The sequence below is a fragment of the Musa acuminata genome, chromosome BXJ2-4, assembly GCF_036884655.1.
Source record: "Musa acuminata AAA Group cultivar baxijiao chromosome BXJ2-4, Cavendish_Baxijiao_AAA, whole genome shotgun sequence".
Taxonomy (NCBI): Eukaryota; Viridiplantae; Streptophyta; class Magnoliopsida; order Zingiberales; family Musaceae; genus Musa; species Musa acuminata.
Window position 1 is genome coordinate 6403407 of NC_088341.1, and position 25133 is coordinate 6428539.

The 25133-nt window shown below is 44.5% G+C and overlaps 3 protein-coding genes and 1 pseudogene across 3 annotated transcripts; 1 reads left to right on the plus strand and 3 right to left on the minus strand.

Annotated features, from left to right (window-relative positions):
* Positions 1 to 2711: 2711 nt before the first annotated feature.
* On the minus strand, positions 2712 to 3951 carry LOC135608961 (protein VERNALIZATION 3-like). Its single transcript, XM_065102043.1, has 4 exons — positions 3751 to 3951; positions 3552 to 3613; positions 3145 to 3185; positions 2712 to 3051 (listed from the first exon to the last, which is right to left on the minus strand). Exons 1-4 carry the CDS (start codon positions 3946 to 3948, stop codon positions 2813 to 2815), a joined length of 540 nt encoding a protein of 179 aa, XP_064958115.1. The 5' UTR covers positions 3949 to 3951; the 3' UTR covers positions 2712 to 2812.
* A 586-nt stretch (positions 3952 to 4537) lies between these two features.
* On the plus strand, positions 4538 to 11929 carry LOC103981615 (uncharacterized; annotated as a pseudogene).
* A 1408-nt stretch (positions 11930 to 13337) lies between these two features.
* LOC103981616 (TPR repeat-containing thioredoxin TTL1) lies at positions 13338 to 17527 on the minus strand. The gene is made up of 7 exons (XM_009398363.3): positions 16367 to 17527; positions 15500 to 15695; positions 15218 to 15402; positions 14803 to 15136; positions 14509 to 14713; positions 14097 to 14203; positions 13338 to 14005 (listed from the first exon to the last, which is right to left on the minus strand). The coding sequence occupies exons 1-7, from the start codon at positions 17290 to 17292 to the stop codon at positions 13853 to 13855; spliced, it is 2106 nt and encodes a 701-aa protein (XP_009396638.3). The 5' UTR covers positions 17293 to 17527; the 3' UTR covers positions 13338 to 13852.
* Positions 17528 to 21252: 3725 nt separating this feature from the next.
* LOC135609717 (protein trichome birefringence-like 42) lies at positions 21253 to 24798 on the minus strand. The gene is made up of 5 exons (XM_065103264.1): positions 23881 to 24798; positions 23614 to 23788; positions 22390 to 22571; positions 22101 to 22259; positions 21253 to 21678 (listed from the first exon to the last, which is right to left on the minus strand). The coding sequence occupies exons 1-5, from the start codon at positions 24594 to 24596 to the stop codon at positions 21342 to 21344; spliced, it is 1569 nt and encodes a 522-aa protein (XP_064959336.1). The 5' UTR covers positions 24597 to 24798; the 3' UTR covers positions 21253 to 21341.
* Positions 24799 to 25133: the final 335 nt, after the last annotated feature.

Sequence of the window (25133 nt, forward strand, 5' to 3'; positions counted from 1 at the left end):
CCTTACCTGGAAAAGACTCGTTCAAGCCAAATCATCCCATTTTTGACACAAACAGCCGACTAGAGAACTGAATATTCCACTTGTATAATGACTATCACTATATCCAGTACGAGAGATAACTTTCTCCGACTCTTTATTGAACAGGTAAGGTTGGTGGTTTAAACTTTAAACCTTACATCATCATACAATAGTCGTCACACATTGTTCTGCCACAGTCTACGATAACTATATTCAAATAGTTCTAATGACTAATTTATTGAGCTAGATACAAATAAATGATCCAAAGATTTATAGGCACCAAGAATTTGATTGATTAAAAAATTCATTGATTTTGTATGAAAAGGCAGTGCCACAGAGATGACAAAAAAGCCATTGTCTAGAAGACTGGTTGGAAATGAATTTCAATAAGAGTACAAAATAAATTTAGACTAGCTAATTTTTCTCAGTGATCATGTAACAGTGCTCTTGTCTAACCTTTAAAACTAATGTTACTGCATATGTAGCATCCCACCAATTCGATTAGTCTCACAATGCTTGTGGTCTAAACTTTTAAATGAGTTACAACTCACTGACAAGTGGTCGGTCGGTTACACCATTTAGGGGCAGCATAGTCTACACGAGGTTAGATTATAGTTGTGACAACACAAGTCACACTATCCATTACAGAAAGCATATAATTGGTTTATATAAGCGATATTAGGTTCGTATGACAGGTATCACTAAATCCAGCAAGAGGGATTTGATGTACACAACATAATTATTTTATGCATCCTTGAACTGCAATTTTATTAGTCTATTTTGCAATGATTTCATTTACTATAACATTTACTACATTATCTTATCAATTAAAAAAAAACATCAAAGAATCTTTTAAGCATCGCAAATTTCTTTCAATAGACATGCCTTGTTTTATTATTTTTAATGAAAATATCCACAAATCCTGTCACTACTGACTTATTCTAATTGTCATCAAAGCAAAATCATGATTGCAACTTGTGCCACTCTCTCATTAATAAAAGAAAGCTCCTATTGTTTTCATTGTCCTAGTTAGAAAATCTCACTAAGAAGAAAAAGGTATCAACAGTTCAAATGTCTCACGATCATATAATGCAGGTGAGACAAGTTACACGCTGCAGCACAATATTTCTGGTGACATTGAATTACTTCTTCTTTAATAAATCATTGGCTTATATGTCGATCGTTATAATTAATTTTATTTTTTGCTAATGTTTCAAGACACAAATGGTGCCATTTTCACTCTCTAATACCATAGAAAAGGCATCATTAAGTGATTGGAAAAGGCCAAAATAAATTGCCACCACATCTTCCTCGACAACAATTCCTAAGTCCACTAAATCATAATAAAGAATGAGTTGAAATTTCTGCATGATAACCTCTCTCAAATTCAACCTACAATTGTATGTTTTAAGATAGTTATAAAGAGAAATGAATAAAATGGAGAGAACAGTGACACGAACAAATTCTTGACATGTAAATCAATCAATATAGGCATGCAGTTGTAAAGAATCACCACAATAAAGCATATTGGCAACAATCAAACGAGAATATAATCTACTAACAACTTTGAAACTAAAAAGGATGATGGCTGCCTTACCACTGTCGGCTCTTTAGATCATGCTCCATGGGCATCAGGAATGTCCCTGCCAAAAGCCTTCCTACGCCATCCCGTTGGCGCCGTTCGAGTGCTGGCCGGTGATGCCACAATTCCTAATTCCACCAGATCTTTCTCAAAGAGGGCCCGGCTCCACCATCCCGGACGCCAGATCTAAAGAAACCCTAGGGTTCAAGATTGCAACCGGCTCCTCCTCCGTTCTCTTTGCCTCGGAATCGGACCGATCCCACACCAACCTCGCGCGGGAGGGACGAGATACATGGCGAAAGGTCCCCAGAACCCTTGGGATCTAGGAAGGTACAGATCGAAACCCTCGAAATCGATCCGAGGTGACGCAACACGAAGGAGGGCTTGGGGGTCAAGAAACAGAGCATACCGCCCAAAGCCGAAGAGGATACCGGAATCAAGAAACGAGAATACCGCTCCGAACCGAATCGATCTATTTCGAACCCGCCGCCTTGGGTCCGACGTCGACGCAACGGAGAAGACGGCGTTGAGAGACCAAAAGGTCCCCAGAACCCTTGCGCCACCTTGATCGTACGTTGGTCTCTGTCCGCCCTCCTTTCCGTTGTGTGACCGTCGGATACAAGGCGGCGGGTTCGAAAAAGATCTATATATATATATATATATATATATATATATATATATATATATATATATATATATATATATATATATATATATATATATATATATGTGTGTGTGTGTGTGTGTGTGTGTATGTATGTATGTATACATACATAGATATATATATATATATATATATATATATATATTACATATATATATGTATATATCACAATACCTCTAATATAAATGATTCGAAATATTTAATATTTGTATTAACAAATATTCGAAATATTATAAACGTCGTATCCAATCCATAAAAGTTTCTCGTGTAGGTATTTATTCCATGTAGAATACCCATAAAACTTGTCTGGGTTTTATGCTGTTCCTAAAGGTTAACCTGGAACGTCGGATTCACGACCACAGTGATCGGCATCTACTTTTCCTGCGGTCTTCTTGCTTTCCATGTTACAGTCATCTTCAGATATGGATCACACGTTATGAAGCCTCACAAAGAAGGGATAATTTGATTCCAGTTCACCACCAAGCATGCAATCCAATGGCTTTATTGATACTAGCATGGAGGAGGTGTACGAAATGAGACATCAGAATCTAGTTCTGGAAGAGGTACATGCGCCTACCGCCGGAGCCGGCCTCCCTTTGGCAGTTGTAGTAGACGGCGGCGACGGGGGAGCCGAGGTTGTAGAGCTCGGCGAACTCCCTGGTGTTGAAGTTTTGGCGCCACACGGGGGCGAACACCGTGCCGCGGCCGAGCTGCTGGAACAGCACGAACACCAGGCGGTGGATCCCGGAGCTCGGCCGTGGATTCTCGTAGCACATCGTCTCTTGCCCTTCGGCGTTCATGCAGCAGAGGAACACGTTTGTTAGCGACGGCATGCATGCAGCACGCAGAAGAGCCTGTCATAAAGCTTTAGATAGCTCACCAAAGCTTGATCCAGTGGTTGCAGGGATGTCTGTCACCAGCCTGATTCATTCACAGGGAGTTCGATTAGTTAGTATTTAGTAAGGTGTAGCAGAAAGCCTATCCCTAATGTACAAGAGAGATGTCGGCCATGGCCTCCGGGAGCAATCAGTTCATGTTATATTAAGTGTATAGCCAGCCTCTCACTGAAAGATTATATGACAACATAGATTCATAAGACCAAAACTTGTCACTCTAAGTTGGACGGTGATTGCCTTTTACTTGCCATCAGGACCTGAATCAATCTGCCAAAGACTTGTAGAACTTGGTTAAAGGATTGCTAACGGAAGTGGTCTACAGGCCTTCGGTGCTTGGCCATGCTATCTGAGAAACGAGAGAGAAACCGAGAAATGCGTGAAGAGCTTTTACCAGTGCAAGTATTCTCTTAGTGTTGGATTGCTCGGACTTGGCGCATCAGGATCCACCATGACCTGCATCATTTAAAGGCACCACAGCTAGAATGAACAAGATCACAGCACTTGTTGGATCATTTTGCGGATATCCAACTAGCAAAACCATCATTATAAGCAGCTTAAAAGATGGATACTGCACGTAACAGGAGTCATACGAGAGTGTAGAAGGTCCTCAGGTCATTGCCTCCGACATCAACCCTGGGTTGATTGACCACCTGCGAGGGCTTAAACTCGCGCCCGTTTGCGACTTCCCTGGAGCCATACCTCACGCTGAGGGCGACGCTTCTCGCGAATGGATCCAACACATCCCCGACCACCCTTCCCACAACCAGTGGATCAGTCTCCCTACTCATGGTGAGTGAGCATCAATGCCAGGAGAAAGGTTGGGCATATCTTCGTTCTACAAGAGGACCTCTATATATACACACATATACACACACACACTCCTTGCGAATGAATGGATGGTTTCAGATGTGGAATATTCCTTTCTTCCAGTACGTAGCCCTGCCACTTTCAACCCTAAAGACCATGAGTATCTATCTTTACGCCCAGCTTTTGTTTGCTCAACCTAGTCCAGAGCTGATGCCAAAAAACTTGGCTGATCATAATATGTTCTTACCAGCCTGGTTTCAATCGGAGTGGACAATGCGACAGCAACCAATTGCCTTCCTTCAAGGCGTGTGATGGCAGATTAGCTTATCGTGAACGCTTGTGTGCTGCGAGGGGGAGATGTCACCAGCGAGACATACTCAAAGCTACGATGACAAAAGCCAGACATATCTGATCTATGCACCTTTGTGAGAATTATTGGCGGCCGTTGGAGAAGAGGTGGGGAGCAAAGCATTGTGGTCGGAAAGAGCCAAAGCGGATGTGCTCGTCGTCAAACCCGAAGAGGGTAGCTTGGAGACAACGCGCCTTCCAATCTCGGAAAATGAAGCTCCCATGGCGCATGCAGTACAGAATCATCTGCGTGTTGGCGTTGGTAAAGGGGAGCTTAAAGGAGAGACCAAAGCTGCTGCAGCACTTCGATCGCCATCCGCTTTTTATCAGCAACAGCACCATAATTTTGTGCACGGCTTTGTGAATGAGGCATAAATGGTTCGCATTTGCAGCTCTTTCTTCTTGTTTTACCCACTGCAACTTCTGATATCGTTCTTCCTTACCAACCAAAACAAGATCGTCTGATGATGGTGAATGACTTCACTTCTCCCTATGAACTGAAGTAGATTAATGGCGTAAATGATGCATATGATTTTATCATCGACTGTATGTATGACTTTTATGATTCACGTTAAAATTCTGGCTAATATAATTGGATCATTCATTGAACGACGTGCCTCAGGTCAACCTTCTGCAGTGACCGCTGGGCCCAACAGAAATGCTGATGAGTTGCTGGTGCAAGCGGTGTTTGCTTTTCCTAGTACTAAATGCTTTTGCGGGCCCGGATCGGCTACAAAGTAGGGTCCCACATTAACAATGGTGGGAATCCTCTGTGCGTGGATGACAGAGAATTTGATTGTGGGCCATACTAAGATGTTTTGTCGAAGTGGTATAAGCTGCTACCGTTTTATTACTTAATTATTAATTTATTTAAATATATGTGATGAAAAAAGATAAATAAAAAATAATTTTATATCATTAAAAATTAAAATAATCGATATATATATATATATTTTTTAGATTTGATTAGAATCTAAAAGCTTTGACTTCCCTAACGACGTCCAAAATGATTACACTTTCAAGTATAATAATGTCAACACGTTGACATCATTGGTTAAAAACTAAATCACGGAATCATATGCCAAGATTATTTATGTGATAGATTAGACGCAATCTCACGTTGACTTTCTTTGGCTGCGGTGTTGATGATACTTTATACATTGAGTTCACTAGTTTGACACAGGAAGCCACCCCCAACGACGTCAACTGTGATGAGAGAATCCCACGATATATTGATCATAGTAACCAGTAAAAATATTTGTTCTTCGTAAAGATTTCCAACGGAACGTCCGATGCAATACCGAACGTCGCCTAAGTCTGTGGAAAGGAGATCGCAGACTATGAGGCAGACGCGCCAAACGGGATGTGAGGAACGCACCCACTCGAGGTTTGACAAACTTTTGATGCTTACTCGCCACTGTTCTCTCTCCCTCTCTCTCACGCACACCTTTCTCATGAATCAAGCCTCCCTTTCTGACCTTGTCGATGGTTCTTGTTGTTTGGTCTCAAAAAAATTTATGAAAGGATAATTTGATAAAAAAAATAAAAGAGATAAAAACATCATATTTACGTGATCAAGAAGCAAAACTCTACTATAAAAGAGATTATTTCTATATTATAAAACACCTGAAACTACTAAACAATAAATGTTAAGTCTAAACTATTTTAACTAAGTGTGAATTTAATATAAATTAAATTCAAAATAAATAATTAGATTTTTCTTGTGATACATCTAACTTCAAAGTCCAGACCCTTATTTATAGTAATAACAAGTTTGATTTTCTCGATGTGTGACTATGTGAAACTTGCCAAACTAACAAATCTCTACCTTGGCATGTCCCAACATTGACAATTAATAAAACTTGCTCCATCTTCTTCATAAAAGTCCCAACGGATAATCACCAATAATGAACACCAACCAAGTCCAAGTACTACTTGAACTTGTAAACCGGAAGAGGTTTCGTAAGCATATCAATTGGATTGTCCTTTATATGAATTTTCTGAATAAGGATATTTTCTTCGACAGTGGTATCCCAAATAAAATGAAACTTCATATCAATGTGTTTCGTCCTCTCATGATACATCTGGTCTTTAGTCAAATAAATAGCAATTTGACTATCACAGTAAATTATAGTAACACCTTGATGCAAACTTAATTCACCGAAAAAACCAACCTCTTAATCATAAAACTTATTTGATCTCCTCTGTAGTAGATAAAGTCATGACAGGTTGTAAGAAAGCTTTCCAACTAACTGCATAACCGCCAACGCAAAAAATATGACATGTCAAAGATCTTCGTTTATCAAGATCCGCAGCATAATCAGAGTCGACGAAACTAACCAAAGTGTTATAATTTTTTCTAAACTTCAAACAAGCATCTGAGGTCCCTTGCAAGTATTTGAGAATCTACTTCATAGCCTGCCAATGTGTTTTATCCGGGTGACACATATATTTGTTAACCACACTGACTACTTGTGAAATATCTGGACGAATACAAACCATTGCATACATAATACTACTGTTGATGGCATTGGAATATGGAACTTACACCATATATTCTTTCTCTTCAACTGATTGTGGTGACTGAGCAACAGATAGTCGAAAATGGCTAGCAAGAGGAGTACTTACTAGCTTAACATTTTTCATGTCAAACCTCTTCAAAACTTTCTCGAGGTAATTTTTCTAGGTCAGAAATAATTTTCCAATTCCTCATTCTCTTTTGATCTCTATGCCAAGAATTTTCTTAGCTGCTCCCAAATCTTTCATTTCAAATTCACTACTCAACTATATTTTCAAAGTATGAATTTCTGACAAATTCTTAGCTGCAATAAACATGTCATCAACATAAAGCAACAAATACACAAAAGAACCATCAGTTAACATCCAGAAGTAGACACAGCTATCATACATGCTCCTCGTGTAACCATGACCCAACATAAAAGAATCAAACCTCTTATACCACTATCTTGAAGACTGCTTCAATCCGTATGAGGATTTCTTTAACAAGCAAACATGGTCTTCCTTACTGTCAACTTCAAATCCATGAGGTTACTCCATGTAAATTTGTCCTTCAAGTTCATCATATAAGAAAGTTGTCTTGCCATCAAGTTACTCCAATTCCAAATCATACATGGCAACCAAAGCAAGCAAAACACGAATAGAGCTATATTTAACAACAAGTGAAAATACATCATTAAAATCAACACCATGTACCTAACTATAGCCTTTTGCAACCAATCGTGCTTTGTACCTTGCATCTTCAACCCCTGGAATACCTTCCTTCCTTTTGAAGACTCATTTGCATCCAACAATTTTCTTACCCGAAGGTGGCTTCATAAGATCCCAAGTTCTATTCTGATAGAGAGATTCAATTTTTTTATTCATCGCAATCAACCACTTAGCAGAATTATCATAAGAAACTGCATCTGAGTATGTAGTAGGCTCACCAACTTCACCTGTTTCTTCTGGATAAAGCATATGTAACAAAATTTGCATATTTTTGTGGTGGTAGAATATCTCTCTGTGGTCTATCCTTGGCTATGGAATATTGCTCTTCCTCTGGATCATCTTCGTTAGTAGACTCGGGACCATCTACCGGTATTCTTTGAGTAGAAGAGTTCGATTGAAAAGAATCAGAACTACCAATCTCAAGCTCCACCTGCTTCTGTGCACTATCATTTGTACAACTAGTAGATTCCTCTTTGGAAGATAACATAGACAATTTATCAAAAGTAATATCTCTACTGATTACAAATTTTAGGGATTTAGGATCAGAACACCATAATCTGTTTCCTTTCACCCTAGAAGGATACTCAAGGAAAATGTACTTTTTAGCTCGAGGCTCTAATTTTCCTTCATTTATATGCATGTATGTTGGACACCCAAAAATTTTTAAATCAGAGTAATAAGCAGGAGTACCTGACCAAACTTCCTCTGGAGTTTTAAAATTAAGTGCTGTAGAAGGAGCGTGGTTGATAACGTAACAAGCCATATTAATTGCTTCTGCCCAAAAGTCCTTTGTCAACCTTACATTTGAGATCATACACCTTGCTTTCTCCAAGAGTGTTCTGTTCATACGTTTAGCTACACCATTTTGCTGAGGCTTCATCCTAATAGTGTGATGCCGAATAATTTCTCCATTTTTACAGAATTCATCAAAGTCACCTTCACAAAATTCCATGCCATTATTTGTTCGGAGCCGCTTAATTTATTTACCTGTTTGCTTCTCAATCTAAGCCTTCCATTGTTTAAAGGTTTAAAAAAATATCATTTTATGCTTCAAAAAATAAACCAAATTTTTTCTGGAATAATCATCAATGAAAGTCAACATATACCTGGCACCACCCTTAGACTAAATACGAGTTGGACCCCAAAGGTCTGAATGAATGTAGTCAATAGTACCTTTCGTTTTGTGAACTATCGGAGAATTGAAGTTAACTCTTTTCTACTTTCCAAAAATGCAGTGTTCACAAAAATCCAGTGGCCAAGTACTCTGTCCGCAAAGAAGACCCCTTTTGCTCAATATGCTCAAACATTTTTCGCTCATATGACCCAAATGCATATGTCATAATTTGGTGATGTCAGAATCAGATAATGATGATGACGATACTGCAACCGAGCCTGTGACAGTAGTTCCCTACAAAATATACAAGCTACTAGACCTACAAGCTTTCATAACAATAAAGGCACTTTTAGAAACTTTCATAACTCCACATTCAACTGCGTATTTACACCCAAGAGTCTCTAGGGTGCCTAAAGAGATAAGATTCTTTTTTAAATTAGGAACATATCTAACATTAGTGAGCGTCCTCACAATACCATAATGCATTTTAATTCGGATTATGTCTCTATCAACAACATCACACGCGACATTATTGCCCATCAAAACAGTTCCACCATTACAAGATTCATATGTGAAAAACAAATCTAGATTGAGACATATGTGATAAGAACAACCCGAATCTAAAATACATTCATTTTTAGACCTCGTCCTATCATCAGTAGCAAATAAAATATTTCTAACATTCTCATCAGCTGCTACACTAGCTTTAACAGACTAAGTAGTTTTCTCAATAATTTTTTCTTTTGCTTTAATTTATTTTTTTAATTTAAGTGTGCCCCATTTTATGACAATATATGTACTCTAAATTTCTATGTCTGGATTTAGATCTAGATTTAGATCTTCTACTATCAAATTTCCTTTTATCCATTCTACCCCTGACAACCAAACCCTCAGTCTGATTCCCTCTACTTTCCCCAATGATATCCCTGTCTATCTGCTCCTTAGATTTAGTGCATATTTAATTTCCTGATACGAAATTATTTCTTTTCCATCAATCATAATGTCACGAAAATATTTAAAGGATTGGGGAAGAGAACACAAAAGTAATAGGGCCTTATCCTCGTCATCAATTTTCACATCTATATTCTCCAAACCATAACTAAGGAATCAAATTTATCAAGATATGAGAGTATAGATGTACCTTTAGTCATCCGAAGCATATACAAACTCTGCTTCAAGTAGAGACGATTCTCCACTGTCCTCTTCATATACAAGGCTTTAAGCTTGTCCCACATGCTCTTAGTCGTAGTCTCCATAGCTACATCCCGTAAAACCTCATCAGAGAGATTTAGAATAATGCTTGATCGGGCCTTCTTATCCATATCTATTGCCAAAGTTGATATTTCTATTAAATTTCTTGACATTTATCTTTGTTATTATCATCATTGCCAAAAGATCCCGAAACCAGGCTCTGATACCAGTTTGCTAGAGTTGGCCTTAGGAAATTTACCAAAGGGTAATTTGGCAACCCAATAAAGATGATAAAATAGAAAAATAAAAGAGATAAGGATACCAGATTTACGTGGTTTGATCAATTGACCTACATCCACGGATGGAGGATGAGCAAAACTCTACTATAAATGGGACAATTACAAATTCTTTAGGAAAATGTTTCTTGGCCATAAAGCACATGAAACTATTAAACAAGGAAAGCCCAAGCTATTTTAAATAAGTATGAACTTAATATAAATTAAACCCAAAATAAACAATTAGGTTTTTCTTATGGTGCATCTGGCTTCAAAGCTAAGTCCCTTATTTATAGTTGCAATAGGAGATAACAAGCTTGATTTTCCTGATGTAGGACTTGCCAAACTAACACTTCCTCACCCTCTCTGCCGGAGCCATCATCCTCCTCCATTCCCGGTCGATCACCTCCTACAGTAGCAGCAGCAACATCAACTGTTATTTAGTTAGTTACTACGGATGAAGCAAGAATACACTTGAGAATATCTTGTAGGTGTTATATGTCAATCCTCCTGTTTTAAATGCTACATCAGTTTTCTTGAATCGAAAGGATTCTTTTTACTTGTATCGTAGTATTCTGTTTATCCTCTTGTTTTAAATACTACATCAGTTTTCTTGAATCGAATGGATTCTTTTTACTCGTATCGTAGTATTCTGTTTGCCCATCCATCCCCAACAGTCATCGCGCCCGACCCTGTCGTCGAGTGAGCGACCACCGGAGCAGGGAGGGAGGGAGACAGGCCGCCCGCGGCTCCACTTCCTCTCCGGCGCCAATTGGCGGTGCCACGAGGCGTGGAAGCTGTACGAGGCGGGAGGCGGAGCGGGGTGGCCCATTTGACGTGGTCCACTCGGAGAGCGTGGCGCTGTTACACCGCTGGGCGCGCGATGTGCCCAACTTGGCCGTGTCGTGGCACGGTATCTCCTTGGAGGTCCTGCACTCCGGCATCTACCAGGACCAGGCTCGCGGCCCCGACGAGCCCATGTCCCCGGGCTTCAACCGTAGCCTGGCCGAGTCCATCTAAAGGGTGTTGAACGATATCAGGTTCTTCCACGACTACGCCCACCACGTCGCCGCCAGCGACAGCACCGGAGAGATGCTGCGCGACGTCTACCAGATTCCATCAGGCCGAGTCCACGTCATCCTCAACGGCGTCGACGACGACAAGTTCGCCCCCGATGCCCAGCTCGGCGCCGCGTTCCGGAAGGAGATCGGACTGCGGGGCGGCGCGGCCTTGGTCATGGGCGTGGCGGGGAGGCTGGTCAAGGACAATGGCCACCCCCTCCTCTTCGAAGCTTTCTCCAGGCTGGTGCCGAAGCATCCGGACGTGTATCTGGTGGTGGAAGGATCGGGGCCGAGGGCGCAGCGGTACGCCGACCTCGGGGCCAACGTGGTAGCGCTCGGGCCGGTGCCGCCGTCGAAGCTGAAGGCGTTCTACAAATCGTTGGACGTGTTCTTGAACCCCACGCTGAGGCCGCAGGGACTGGACTTGACGTTGATGGAGGCGATGCAGTGCGGGAAGCCGGTGGCGACGACGAGGTTCCCGAGCATCAAGGGGACGATACTGGTGGACGAGGAGTTGGGGTACACGTTCTCGCCAAATGTGGAGGCGGTGTCGGAGGTGTTGGAGAAGGTGGTGGGGGAAGGGAAGGCGAGGCTGGCGCAGAGGGGGACGGCGTGCAGGGAGTACGCCAAGTCCATGTTCGTTGCCACCAAGATGGCCTTGGCGTACGAAAGGTTGTTTCTGTCTATGAAGAACGAGACACACTGCACGGACCCCTCGGCGTTTGATGAGAGTCCTTCGTTGTAACCATTGTACCGGATGGAATTACTATGAACAAGATTACATGTTTTCTAAACCACATGTTGATTATGGCATGAGATTAAAAGAATAAAGAATAAGATTAGATATATATTGGACTTGGCTCGCAACATATGGTCTCTCGTGTCAAGCATTTGGGCGGGCCATCCTACTGCAACTCTGAGGACAACACTGTTCCTTTGACCTTCATCGCTTGGATCATTGTCCTCGAGAAGTAAACTAAGCAGTCCACTTCCAGACTGTAGACCTCCACGTTGCTTTACATGTTCATAGCTAGAATGGCAAAGAGAGGGCAGCACTGTGGATAGGCGAGCCAACAGGAGCTTGGGATCCATTCAAGAACTCCACGGGAATCGATGACGAGGTGATGGTGCTCTTTACAGCTTGCAAAAGATCCATCAGCTCCAACTATTATGTTCTCCACCTCGTGAACTACAGTTCTCTGATTGCCTCAGAGAATTTAGTGCACGGGGTGGTAGGCACCAGCCACCTCTTGCATACTTCCTGTGGGAGCATTGTCGCGTCGTTTTTGCTACAGGATAGGCCCAATTCATGGTGATCCATCGAGGAAGAAGGACGGGGGACAAGTAATCATGGGAAGGACGACGAGAAGACATGCATGCATGAGAGGGAGGCTCATGACGGAGAAGCCTCGCTGCATGAAGCCATGGGAATGGTCCGTCTTCGGAGGTTGTGGGGGGCACCCCAACGATGGTCACGGGTTGGATCACCTGCCTGCCGACACCCAACCCAAGCAGGGAAGAGGCAACTGCTGCTGGGCGTGAAGACAAATCCGGTGTTCTTCCCTCCTTCCCTCCCCACCAAGCTAGCTTCCATAGCAGATGAGTTTGATACCTCCTTTGTTGACCAACTGCTAAAGACATGATGTAAAGGGTTCATCCGATCTGTTCGCCCACGTTTGGGAGGTTTGAAGGTCCTCATACTCGTATATTTCTTTTGGACTCTTGAGGGAGACAATGGTAGACTTGGTTGTCATTGAGGACCTACTTTGGACACCCCCTAGTCCTTTATTCTTGACTTGTGTGGCTCTCGCTGATATCAGAAGATTTCGACGTTCTACCTGTCAAAACCAATTCAAAGAGGCAACAGAGGTGGCGGTCTCTGTTCAAGGAATGAATGCATCCAACAACCAACAACAGGCCACCGCCGATGTGCACCATCACCAGACCTACACCATCAGATCTGGGGACCATGAAGAGATTCTCTACCCTCAGAACACTCTTAACATGAAAAGCCAAGGAGAACCCTTTGTCGCTCCAATCACCAGTAGATACACGGAAGCACAAGCCAGATGAAGAAAAGGATTGGGATCATACTATGATCGAAGCAAAACCAATCAAATTTTGCCCTGTGATCAAATAGTGTTGCTATGAAGTGAGAAATAATTTTGAAGAGTTCTTTTATTCAGAGGTGGTAGCATGTATCAGTCCGATGAAAGAAAAAACATGAACATCTCTCTCTCTCTCTCTCTCTCTCTTTTTCCTCTCCCCTTCCCCTCCTGTTGACACCAATTTCATGGCTTCCAATGACTTTTTATATGGGATATATACATGCCATAAATCCAAACCAGCCTCTGAACTAAAGAAATGGTACAATCAATTTTCTAAAGAGATAAGAAAGATGAGAGCAACCTGAGCTGACAAAGGCAAGGGATGAAAACGGATTTAGTGATATTGAAGCGCCGCAAATGGAGGGAAAGAATATATTAGGTAGCAGAGGAAAATAAGGTTAAAAGAGTAAATGGGGAAAAAATGGGATTGGGGTCTCCAGTTCATGCTTTGGCACAAATCAATTATTTTGTAGCTCAGTTGCTGGTTCGATGGCAGCTGACATTTGTATGAACAAAGGTGGGGTTTGCCAGTAAGTATCAATGCAACCACTTGTTTGATCTTAAAGACTGTAGTGCCTCACCGAGTACTCCAACACCTGCTGGCTGGGGCAGATCATCTCCTTCACTCTTATTCCATTTTTGTAGATCTTAAATGTTGGGACTATCCGAACATTCTCTGCCTTTGCAATAACAGGGCTCTGGTCGACGTCAACCTTTGGCACAAGCACAGAACAAAATCAGACAATAGAAGAAAAGAGGATGTGCAGATAGAGCAAAATTGCAATGCATCACCAACCCATTTACCTTGAGGAAGTTCGCAGATGGGTACCGGGTACAGAGCGCATCGACAAAAGGGGCTATCTGAGTGCACTGCTTGTTCAAAGATGTCATGAAGTAGACAACAGAAGCGCCTGAAATAGTGAAACTTTAATCTCAGTGGAAAAAGTATAGTGGTAGATCTATGTTGCTAGATGATGTTATGACGTGAAATAGTCATATCGACCACATGAGACCTGAAGAATGTCTGATGAGCATTAAATTTGAGTACACCATATTAACAGGAAAGGTATCGACCAAAGAATCGTGGTCTACCAATAAACTAAAGATCACAGGTGTACCACATCCAAGCTGCAGATCCAATCTAGGAAAGAAAAGTGGAGCACAAGAACAGAGGGCTGATAACACAGAAATTTAACCAGTCAAAATACATACTGACCAGATAATGATACAGCAGCTTGGAATTGTTCTGCACCAGTAACCTCCTCTACCTCTCCTCCAAACTTCAAATTCGAAACCTCCTCGCCACGGGATGCTTTTAGTGCAACCTGAGCATGGAATAAGGCCTCAGCCACTTCGTTGTCACCTGGAAGCTCCTTCCTCAGAACTTCATAATCTCGTACAGATTCAGCCCAGCGCTCGAGCTAATTACCATGCCACGTGATAAAAAATGATGTTAAATGTCAATTAAGCCTAATTTAAATGTCAAAGAAGCTGGATGATCTGCGACAACCTTCGCATACGAATCAGCTCGTCTGAGAAGAGCCTTGGTGTAACTGGGTTGGATTCTAAGGGCTTCATTGCAGTCCTCCACAGATTTAACCCACTGCCCAAGCTTAGAACGGCAAGCTGCTCTGTTGCATAGAAGGACTGGATTTGAAGGATCATGCTTTAGTCCTTCCCCATACGCTGTGCAGGCCTCTGCAAAGTTTCCTGACTTAAAGAGCTCATTTCCTTGAGCTCGAGCACTTGCCACCGATCTTATATTGCTCAAGACCATTGCCACCTCTATGTTCCTGGTATCTATCTGCTTGGCCTTTTCGGCTGCTGTGACTGCATTCTCAAACCTGTAAGAGTTCCACTTTCATTCTCATCACCCAAGAATTGATTATATGCTATTGTTCAGAACTTTGGAGTTATCAGCTTACCTCCCCAATGCCATATCAACTTGTGCTCTAACAATGTAGAAATAGGAAAAGGAAAGCATACCAAAGATCTTGGTAGCTGTGGAAAAAGGGAATGAATCTTCAAACTTGGGTGATCTTGTTAAAACTGAATCAGCCTCATCAAGATGACAGAGATGGAGAAGAGATTCTGCCCTGGATGCAACAAGCTGTAATATCAAAGTACAAGTATATTATATATTCATTTTCACTGGAATAAAGAAAATCTGCACACGACAGAAATCCAATCAAACATTCAGGATTTACCAGCGGAGAAGAGTCTGCTCCTGCAGCAATTGCAGCATCAGCTTCCCTTAATGTGCTCTTCCAATCTCCTATCTTCCTCGCATCTCCACATTTTGCCAAGTGTCTTTCCACTGCTTGCAGCTTCTGCAACTCCACTGAATCGGGTGTCTGCCCAGTCAAGAAAAGATGCTTCCGTGCATCCCCAACTAGCCCTAGCCTGCAATATGAAATGGATTAGATAAAGGAAAACCATAAACAAGTTGAATTAAGAATTATGAATTACATTGCGGTTATAGAAATTACTGAAGCAAGAAATGTATTTCAAAAAAAAAAATTCTGTCTCCGGCAGCAAATTGCTGGATTAAGAAGGAATAATGTGCTTTGCAAAGCATCCACAGGGCTCCCAAGCAACCATTATTTGAGCAGAATCACAGATCAGCCAGCCAGCCGGACACAGTAAAACAGTCTGTGAATTGGTCAGAACATTGATCGTATCCTGTGAAATCAAGAGCAGCAAATATTTCCATGGATAGAGTAAGTTTGCAGCATTTACCAAATTACAATTTTCCAATCAAAGGCATACTCTACTGGCAAAAACAAGGCAACTTGAAGATGTATATAACCCTAATCCTTAACATGCGAAGTATGGATCATAGTGTCATCACATGCCATCCAACTACAAAAATATGACGCAATAGATCACCCACAAAAAGGGATCAACATAAAACAAAATGTACATAAAACATAGAAGATCTACCGAGCATAAAGATCAAAACTATGGACAACAGAACGAAAAGAACAACCAAAAACATGAACGAGAAGGGACTCCCAAAGTGACAAGAACAAGCAAGTAAACTAGAACACATAGATGGTACTTGTCGGTCTCACCGTCGATTTAGGCATGCCAGCCGATGATGCGCCCGCCCGCTCGTGGGATCCAACCGGACAGCCTCCTCGCACTCCTTCACCGCCTCTCCTAACCTGTTCAGCCCCATCAGCGCCGCCGCACGATTACTCCGGCATGCGGCACTCTCTGGGCACATCGCGACCGCCTTATCATAGAAAGCCAGCGCCTCCCCGTACTGTCCCTTCTTATAGTGCATATTCCCAGTCCGAGTCACTTCTTGCGGATCCAGTCTCCCTGCGCTTGCACCCGTCAAATTTCCCATTCCGACATCGCCGCCGGAACTTACGGCAGCGCCGCCACCACTCATCCCGCCCCGGATAATGCTTCCGTGGCCGTAGTTCCCGGTGCCGGAACCGAGCACGTCACTCCTCGGCGTCGTCCTTGGCATCATCGCCGTCTTACCGATCTTCCCCGAGGGGAAAATATTCCCGGCCGGAAGTGCATTGGCGACAGGAGAGCTGGCCGTGCTACTACTACCACCACCACCACCACCACCACCGTTGCCGCCAGAGAAGATCAGCGGCCCCGAGCCCGATCGACGGTGGGCGGCGGCCTTCAGATCGCGAACTTCCGCGGCGGTCGGGCTGATCTCACCAACAAGCTCTCCGGAGTGGCATCGCCTCCCGGGGTCGGGCGCTCCCGCGCCGGGCTTCCGTACGGCAGCGTCGGTGGCCGACACGGACTTGCTGGTGGCAGAGCCGGAGGAAGTGGAGCAGCTGCTGGTTTGGGTGGATGCGTGGGGGCGAAGGGGGGAGACGGGAGAGCCGAGGTCGGGGAAGTCAGGCTTGTTCTCCTCGAAGGTGAGCGCCGCCTTGAACCGGTCGGCGACTGCCTCGACCCCGCCGGGTGTTCCCGAGTCCAAACCGGTCTTCTGGTACGGCCGGCCCATCTCGCCGGCACGTGACATCGGGGCCTCGTTCCCTCCGCCTCAGATCTCCAGCCCCCCTTCTCTCCCTTTCTCGGTCTCTAATAGATCAATGCCTGCAGAGACACAAGAGATTAAAAGAGGAGGAAGAAGAGATGGGGGATCTCGTGATTCGGGAATAGGAGGATTGAATGCGAGTGGCGTTGGAAACGGAAAGGGTGGGAGAACAGAAGGAGAGGCAGAAGGGAGAGAAAAGGAAGGAAAAGGAGGAGACGACGAAGAGAGGAGAAACACAAAATTAAAAGGATCAAAATTTTCAGTGTCACGACACTTTTTCTCTTGTTTACCCCTCTGCTTCTACGACTCGGTGGTACGCACTCATTTAGTCAGAGGCCCCACAATCCCCCCTCTCTCTCTCTCTCTCTCGCTCTATCTTGTCTTTTCCCAAAGTCAAGATTTCTGATTCCCGTGCGTCGGTGTCCAAAGCACCGTTACGTTATGACTGTTGCGTAACATTTGTTTTTATTACAGACACCGATGGTGGTGGTTGAGAGAGAAAGAGATTTGGGAATCCTGATGAGGAGAGGGGCGTTTTGGGAAATTCGATCGGGTTTGGGGACACAGGCAACTGGCCATGTGCGGTGTTGCGAGTGCCAGCTGGCCCATTCAGGAAGCCCGAAGCGCCCCCATCGCCCGTCCAGCTAAGCACTTCGCCGCTCCACTCTCCGGAAAAGAAGAGAGAAGCGATCGATTTCGACGCACTTAACCATAGATTTATGGTCGTAATTGGTCGTCGTTAATGAACAGGTGTCATCCTTACGCAAACTAGATAATTCGGGCAGTGAATGGACCATGGTCTTGTCAGCCAACTCGAGACCAACATCATTTGGACGAGAGAGTAAAATTGACGCAATCAGATCGACAGGTTGCCCGTCATCATGATGAAGTGTTCATACGTCCCGGAATCATGCAGTGTTCCACCTAAGAATGTGACACCTGGTGGAGCATATGAACTCTGATGCAGAAGGGGGTGGGAAGCTAAGTACAAATGGAACGGATGGGCAGGAAGATGGCAAGCTAATTAGCTCTCCCCTAGTGGAAGAATCGTGTTAATTATGGCACTAGGAAAGGCTCCTCTTTCCCTGTCTCATTGGATTCATGCGCTCGGTTTGATGTGCTGGGAGCCGCTCAGTGCTTGGTTTTGGTGTTCTTCTCCTACAATTGTCAACCGCAGCTCATTGTTTTATTCATGGCGAGCAAATCATTTAGCAGACAAACACGTTCAGTGAAAAAGAATGGCCCATTGCTCTCTCTCTCTCTCTCTCTCTCTCTACTGATCGAGGCTACCATCACTCATCATTCCTCCAAACTTAGCCTGATCATGACATATGATTACAGTGACTGCATCTGGACAGTGAACCCTCTTGTTCTCAACATGAACACTTGCTGTTCTTTCGAACGAGCTCTCTTGCATGTACATTCCAGCCAAAAGCTTATGTTCATATTTGCCCCCGCCAGTGTAGATGTGGAAATCTTGATCTCTCATTACACTATATGCATAGCGTGGTGATGCAAACCTGACCACTTTTTGGCGAAGACCAAGTACACACAGCGGCCGCTCATTTAAGAAGAAGAAGAAGAAGGAGAGCTTCCATGAGCCATCACCTTTCTTCATCGCATCTTGGTCGAGTTATGGTCAGTACGCACTAACTTGCAGTGAGAGGTTCGATTCTGCACATCATACCGAAGCATCAAAATAGCCATCACTGATCTGTGGTCGGAGCTGTGTAAGAAGAGTGGTACTACGCTAGCTTTCAAGTTTCCCACTCGAATTAAAGACATAGGGTACCCTTCTGCAGAGCGAGGCCCATTCGTTCGCCTTTACCGTGCAAGAGATTTAAGCTGGAGTGGTCCTACAGGGTCCTCTAATCCTCTTCAGCTCGAGGGTTGCAAACTTGTCCGGCCTCTCATCCTTAAAGTGATGGCTTCTTGTAGATTCCCTGACACCGGTGAATGATTGAAGAAAATAATGTGCATCCTCCAACGAAGAACATTAATGCGTCCTCCCTCTTCGTTTAGCCACGCTGCAAGTTCAGTTCCTCTGATGATGCTCAAGATCAGAGGTTATACATATGGAAGACCATGTAGCAGATCTATATATTACTCGAATTACTTAGATTTTGACCATTAGTGGCCACAAGATACCATGATATCTGTGTACTCCGGCGTGGATGAGGAAAGTACCCATCAATGCATCATTGAGATGGCCACAGAAACCATGTGAACAGTCCCTTCGATCATTACAACCACACTGCACCATGTTCGACTGCATTGGCTTCTGAGTTGCCTCAAGAAGCAGGGCCAATGGTTTCTCTACCACTAAAGGAATCTGAAGCAGGCAATATTGAACAGTAGCTTTTGATTCTTCTACGACAAAGAATAATTAGGAAGTAAGTTCCTATGCAGTGAACCAAATGGCCAGCTTCAGAACTTTTGGGACTCACAAAGTTCACCATGTCAAGCAATCTGAAGTCGAAGTACTTCTTTTCTTTTTGAGAGCTACAGCCAAAATTCCTGGTCCTCAGATCACATGGTTAGAAAATAGGATTACAGTTCAACATGTTCTTGAAGAGATTCATAATCATGCTTAGAGAGGTACAAAGAGAAGAAGGATTCCAGCTATGAGAATGCTACACTTTCATCTGAGGTGTGTGACTGGTGGAAGGCATCAATCAGTGGACTTCAAGTCAATTGAAGTCCTTATGAATCCTATAGTTCCTGTGGCTACAGTACATTAGAGCAGTTAAGGGCCTCTATCATGCATGTTCAGCTTTCATATCTGTTGTTTTCTTCTCTTTCATCCATTCACTGCTACATCTAGCCAAAAAAAATAAGCCTTCCTCTACATCAAAGTATCTACAGATCTTCCCCCCAAGATAACAAAACTAAAACCTAGAAGTGATGGCAAACCTGCTAGAGCTCACAGCCCTGTTCCACAAACACCAACACAGATACAGAGAAGATAGATGCAAACAAATTTGATTACATGGGCCGATTCCATCCAAAGTCTTAGCCAGTGGCATCAGACGAGGACGAGAGCCAAACAAATGAACCCATCTCCCAAGGAAGCCCACACAGCAGGGAATCTATTGTTCACAGCATGTCACATCTCAGTACGGACGTATGAATCCTTAGAGATATGAGCAGAGGAGGAGTAGAACACCACCGCGATCGTCAGTATAAATCACTAAATATAGAAGACAGAGAGAGAGAGAGAGAGAGAGAGAGTTCCAAGGTTGCTTCAATATTCGCGACGTGATCACGTGGAAGGAAGTCCCTCAAGGCTCTAAAATGTGGAGAGCGCATAGAGCACGTGAAGGATTCAGGTCGGTCACGTGCCCCGCATGCCGAGGCTTGGGGATTCACAACGCAAGGGAGGGAGGGATGATGGAGGTGGTGGTGGTGGACGGTGGCTGTTAGTGTTGGTGGACATGGACTTGGCTCTCGTTTCATAGCCAGTCCTCTGCACATCCTCTCTCCTACTTCTGTTTGCTACTGCTCTGCTCCCTCTCTCTCTCTCTGCTCTCTCTGCTCTTCATGCAATGGAACTTATCTGCAGCTCAGGAGTCGCCATCTCTAGTGTAGATGGATTTACCCGAGCCTGTGAGCATCAGATGGCAGAGACCAGGGGATCACAACTATCTGTACAGGCTGAGAGTCAATACGGCGTGGGGATCGAAAGGAAGATATCTGTAGATAATTCAACCCATTTCTGTCTCTTTTCTGGTCCACAACACACTATCTTATCACCCCCAAATCCATGCAGAAGAGCAGCATCCATCGGTCTGCTGTGCTCTTCTCATGGTCGGTAACAGCTGGGTTTGACTTGGAACAGTAGCCATTTAGAATTTGATTGATGGGCCTCCTCCCGTCGCATTGGGCCAACTTCAATTTCGATGGGCATTTGGTATTTGATGATACTGTTAGGTTTCTACTCGAATGTTTCCATGAACTTTTTTCCGATTTATAACCCTCAGAAAAGAATGGGTTGCAGTCTTAGAGGAACATTAACGTACGTACAATGAGAAGATTCATGAAGGGATGGTGGGCGTTCCGATGAAGGAAGCAAACAGCAGCACGTTCCAAGTATCAGGTAATCCTGGAAGACACCAGTGGCTGCAGTCGGCATATCTTGCCGGTTCCTGCCTCTGCCCCGCCGTCAGCAGCTTCCCTTGCTTCGAAGTGTAGACGGCTGTGTGCGCATCTCTCCGGTATTCCGACAGCCGCGTGATGTTTAGATACGTCACCGGCGTCCTCATCTTCCTGATGGTTCTCTCCACCAACTCCACCATGGATCTCGGAAACAACTGCACGTACCTCTGGTGGGTGATGGGATGGGTCTCGTTGTAGCACCAGTGTAGGTTTTCCCTGCATGCATGCGATGAGTTAGGTTGTGGAACTCGAAGGTTCCGGAGCACCGGATGATGCATGTGAGAACGTGGAAAAGTTGCACTTGAGGCGACGGCTCGTCTTCTGCTCTTTGGATGCATCTCCATTGTAAGGCCATGCATCGAACATATGCTTCGTTGGGTGAGTCTAAAGACAGCTAAAACATATGGAGAATTTGAGGGAGTAGTTGAGGGGCATGGATAATATTCTGTGGAGCAAAAAGGCAAGGAAAAGCTTCGTAGAATTAGTACTTCTCGTTGTCAAAAGACAAGGCACTCGGGTTCCTTTTGCCTCCTTTAAACTAGAGAAGGCACCTCTTGTGTTCTACAGATGTGATGTGGTGGACGTAGAAGATGTGAAGTAGAAGAGAGGAGAGGAGTTGTGGGTCCCTGAGTACGCACCGCTTGTGCTCGGGTGAGACGCTCCTGAAGAAGACGGTGGTCTTAGCGGGGTCAACACTGCCGTCAACCCAGCGGGCCCACGTCCTGAGCGCCCTGTTGAACGCCTCGTTGGCCTCCATCGCCTCCGTCAACTGCTCCCGGCGCTCGAAGTAGTTCCACCTGCACCCAGACACCATTCACATGCGTCGTTAGGTACCGGACCGAGCTGTACAAACAACGACCATCTTGTCCCCGTGTGGTCGTTAGAGAGAGAGACTGTGGGGAAGACGACATGGCAAGGTGCACTCACGCCCTCATCTTGCCGCGGTGCGTCCACCAGTGGCCAGTGTTGAACACCATGACGTCGGCGCCCAGCCATCGGTTAGCGCTTTCCGGGAGCTTATCGACCCTGAGGATCTTGGCGTGGTCTTCCCTCTCCTTCAGCTCAACCAGGAACGGGCTCCAGAAGAACTCCACCGAGCAATCATAGTCCTTCACAGAGAATACAAAAGAGAGAACGCCGAGATCAGTCTCAACTGTGAATTGCAAGGTCATTCCCCCATTTCTGTGGTAGATCGGGACGAACCACAAGACAGATTAGAAATGGACAATATATGAGGCTGCCCATGCATATGATGCACACAGGTTGAGAACGACTTGTCACCCAAATGTACTCTCGCCTCTCGTGTGTGGAGTACTGCAGAGAAGATGAGATAGATCTAACCTCGTCAGAATCGATACAGATGAGCTACCCCCCTCAATAATTGAGCTACCTCTGTGGCATCTTGTTTCGACGGAGATAGCGAAACAATTGTGCGCATCTATCTACACACTGTGTTGGTGTTCTCGCTGCCCAAACTGTATCATCCTCCTCCCGGTGGTGCATCGTGTGCACACCAGCTACTTGATACTACGTCTCAAGAGTTCAGAGCTTAGTCGCATCATGCACGCATGCATGCACGAGCATTCCTCCTAAGAAAAGTTGCTGTTGTACATCCCACGAACCCGACGCAGCTTTTGAATTCTACAGCGCTGCTAAGTCATCTAATATATATATATATATATATATATATATATATATATATATATATATATATATATATATATATATATATATATATATATATATATATATATATATATATATATATTAGAGAGACCAGATAGGAGTAATATGGTGATATATTTTTGGTTACTGTTACAATATTTAATTCACAAAGTTTATAAGATTCACATAGTAAACACCTCAAATGCTTTCGATCTCGCACTTCACATCAATGGCCCCATCAAAAATATTCTTCTGTTGTTGTTCTTAACCGGCCTGCTATTTGAAACAGAAAATAAATATCATATAATTGACGCAATTAAGACAGATGAACAGGTGGGAAAAGTCAAGATGGGACGGACCGTCCGATGCGACTTTCAGGGATTGCACACGTACTTTCGATAGTGTATCAGAATTCATGAAATAAAGCGATATGCATGTATAATCTGTGCATAGTAGATCATGATGAAGCAAGCAAGCGAAGCATACCAGGGCTCGGAAGACCTTGTATTCTGAGCCGTGCCACTTGACGTAGGCGCGGTTCCGCCGCACCGACGAGTAGAGGATGCAGGCCAGCGACTCCCACATGTTCCTGTTCAGGGAGTCGCCGACGATCACCACTCGCTTCCCTCGCCACCTCTCCAGCATGTCCTTCCCATTAAACCTTCATGCGTGTTCGTAATCATCAGCAACAAGACTGCCTTCAGGTAGTCAGAAGCAACCGAAGAAGCTGACGATGGCATGAGAGGTACTGACCATGGAAGGTCGCAGCCATTAGGCTGCCACCGCCAGTGCTCGTAGTCGGAGTCCGGCCTGCCGTTCCGCTGGCAGCTCACTTGGTCGCTGAGAAAAGGGCACCAGTGGGAACGGTACAGCGGGTACCGCTGCCGGTCGTAGACCCACCGCCCGTCGAAAATGTCGCACTTCTTCTCCACCACCTTGCCCTCCTCGCCGCCGTCAGCTTCTGGATTCCTCGCGGCACCAGCTGCTTTCGCCGTAAGGATCTCTTCGTCGATCACCTGCGAAGTGGATTGCTGTGGTAGCAGCGGTATGCTCGGAGACTCTGCTGAACTAGCCATCTCTACGACCGCACTGGGCTGTAGAGACACCAGCTCCGCTTCAGCAGTTGGCGGCGGGGACATGGCAGCTTCAGAAGGAGGCGACACGTCCACATAATTCTCTACGACCGCCGCACTGGGCTGTGGAGACACCATCTCCGCTTCAGTAGTTGGCCACGGGGACATGACAGCTTCAGAAGGAGGCGACACGTCCACATAATTCTCTGATGGCGCTTCCGCATCCCCGCCGAGAGTAAGCTTAGCAGGGCCATGGAACCCAGGGAAAGACACGATCGTTGTGCTCGGGCGGAACGCTTTCTCAAGGCTATAGGAGAGCAGCAGGTAGCCAAGGAAGCAGGCCAGGGTGCAGAGCAGCCACTTACGGTGGACAAGAGGAGGAGGATGGGACTCCATGTCGCGCGAGCTCTCACTACCTCTGCGAAGCAGGAGGTTTGTACTTGGGTCGGAAGTGGTTCTCCTTTTGGTTGGGAGGGGTTGGGGATTAGGTTAGTGCATGGAGAACTTGAGATCCCAAGCGTTCTTAGGACCGAGTCAGAACTAGAAGGGATTTGGTGGCCATGGCGCAGAGGAGCTGGTGGTGCATGCAGCGCCACATGGTCCTGTAGGGAGGGAGAACTACAACCTCTCTTTTCTGCTGTCATGGGGGGTAGAGAGAGGTTAGTTTATGGAAGCGGCGGACAAGTCAAGAGAATAACAATTTATTGCCTCTTTAATTAATGAATTACTCCCTTTCCTTTTTCTCTCACTTTTTGGTTTTGGATTCCATTCAGTCTTATGGCCAAATAAGATAAAAGAAATATATCGATAGGAGGAAATCAAAGTTCAATATATTCCCAATTTTAGATCGTTTTGTGTGCCTAATTTGTCAACTACAACCTTCTGGATTGAAAATATCTAAAAAAAGGAAGAAGAAAAAACCACATATATTTC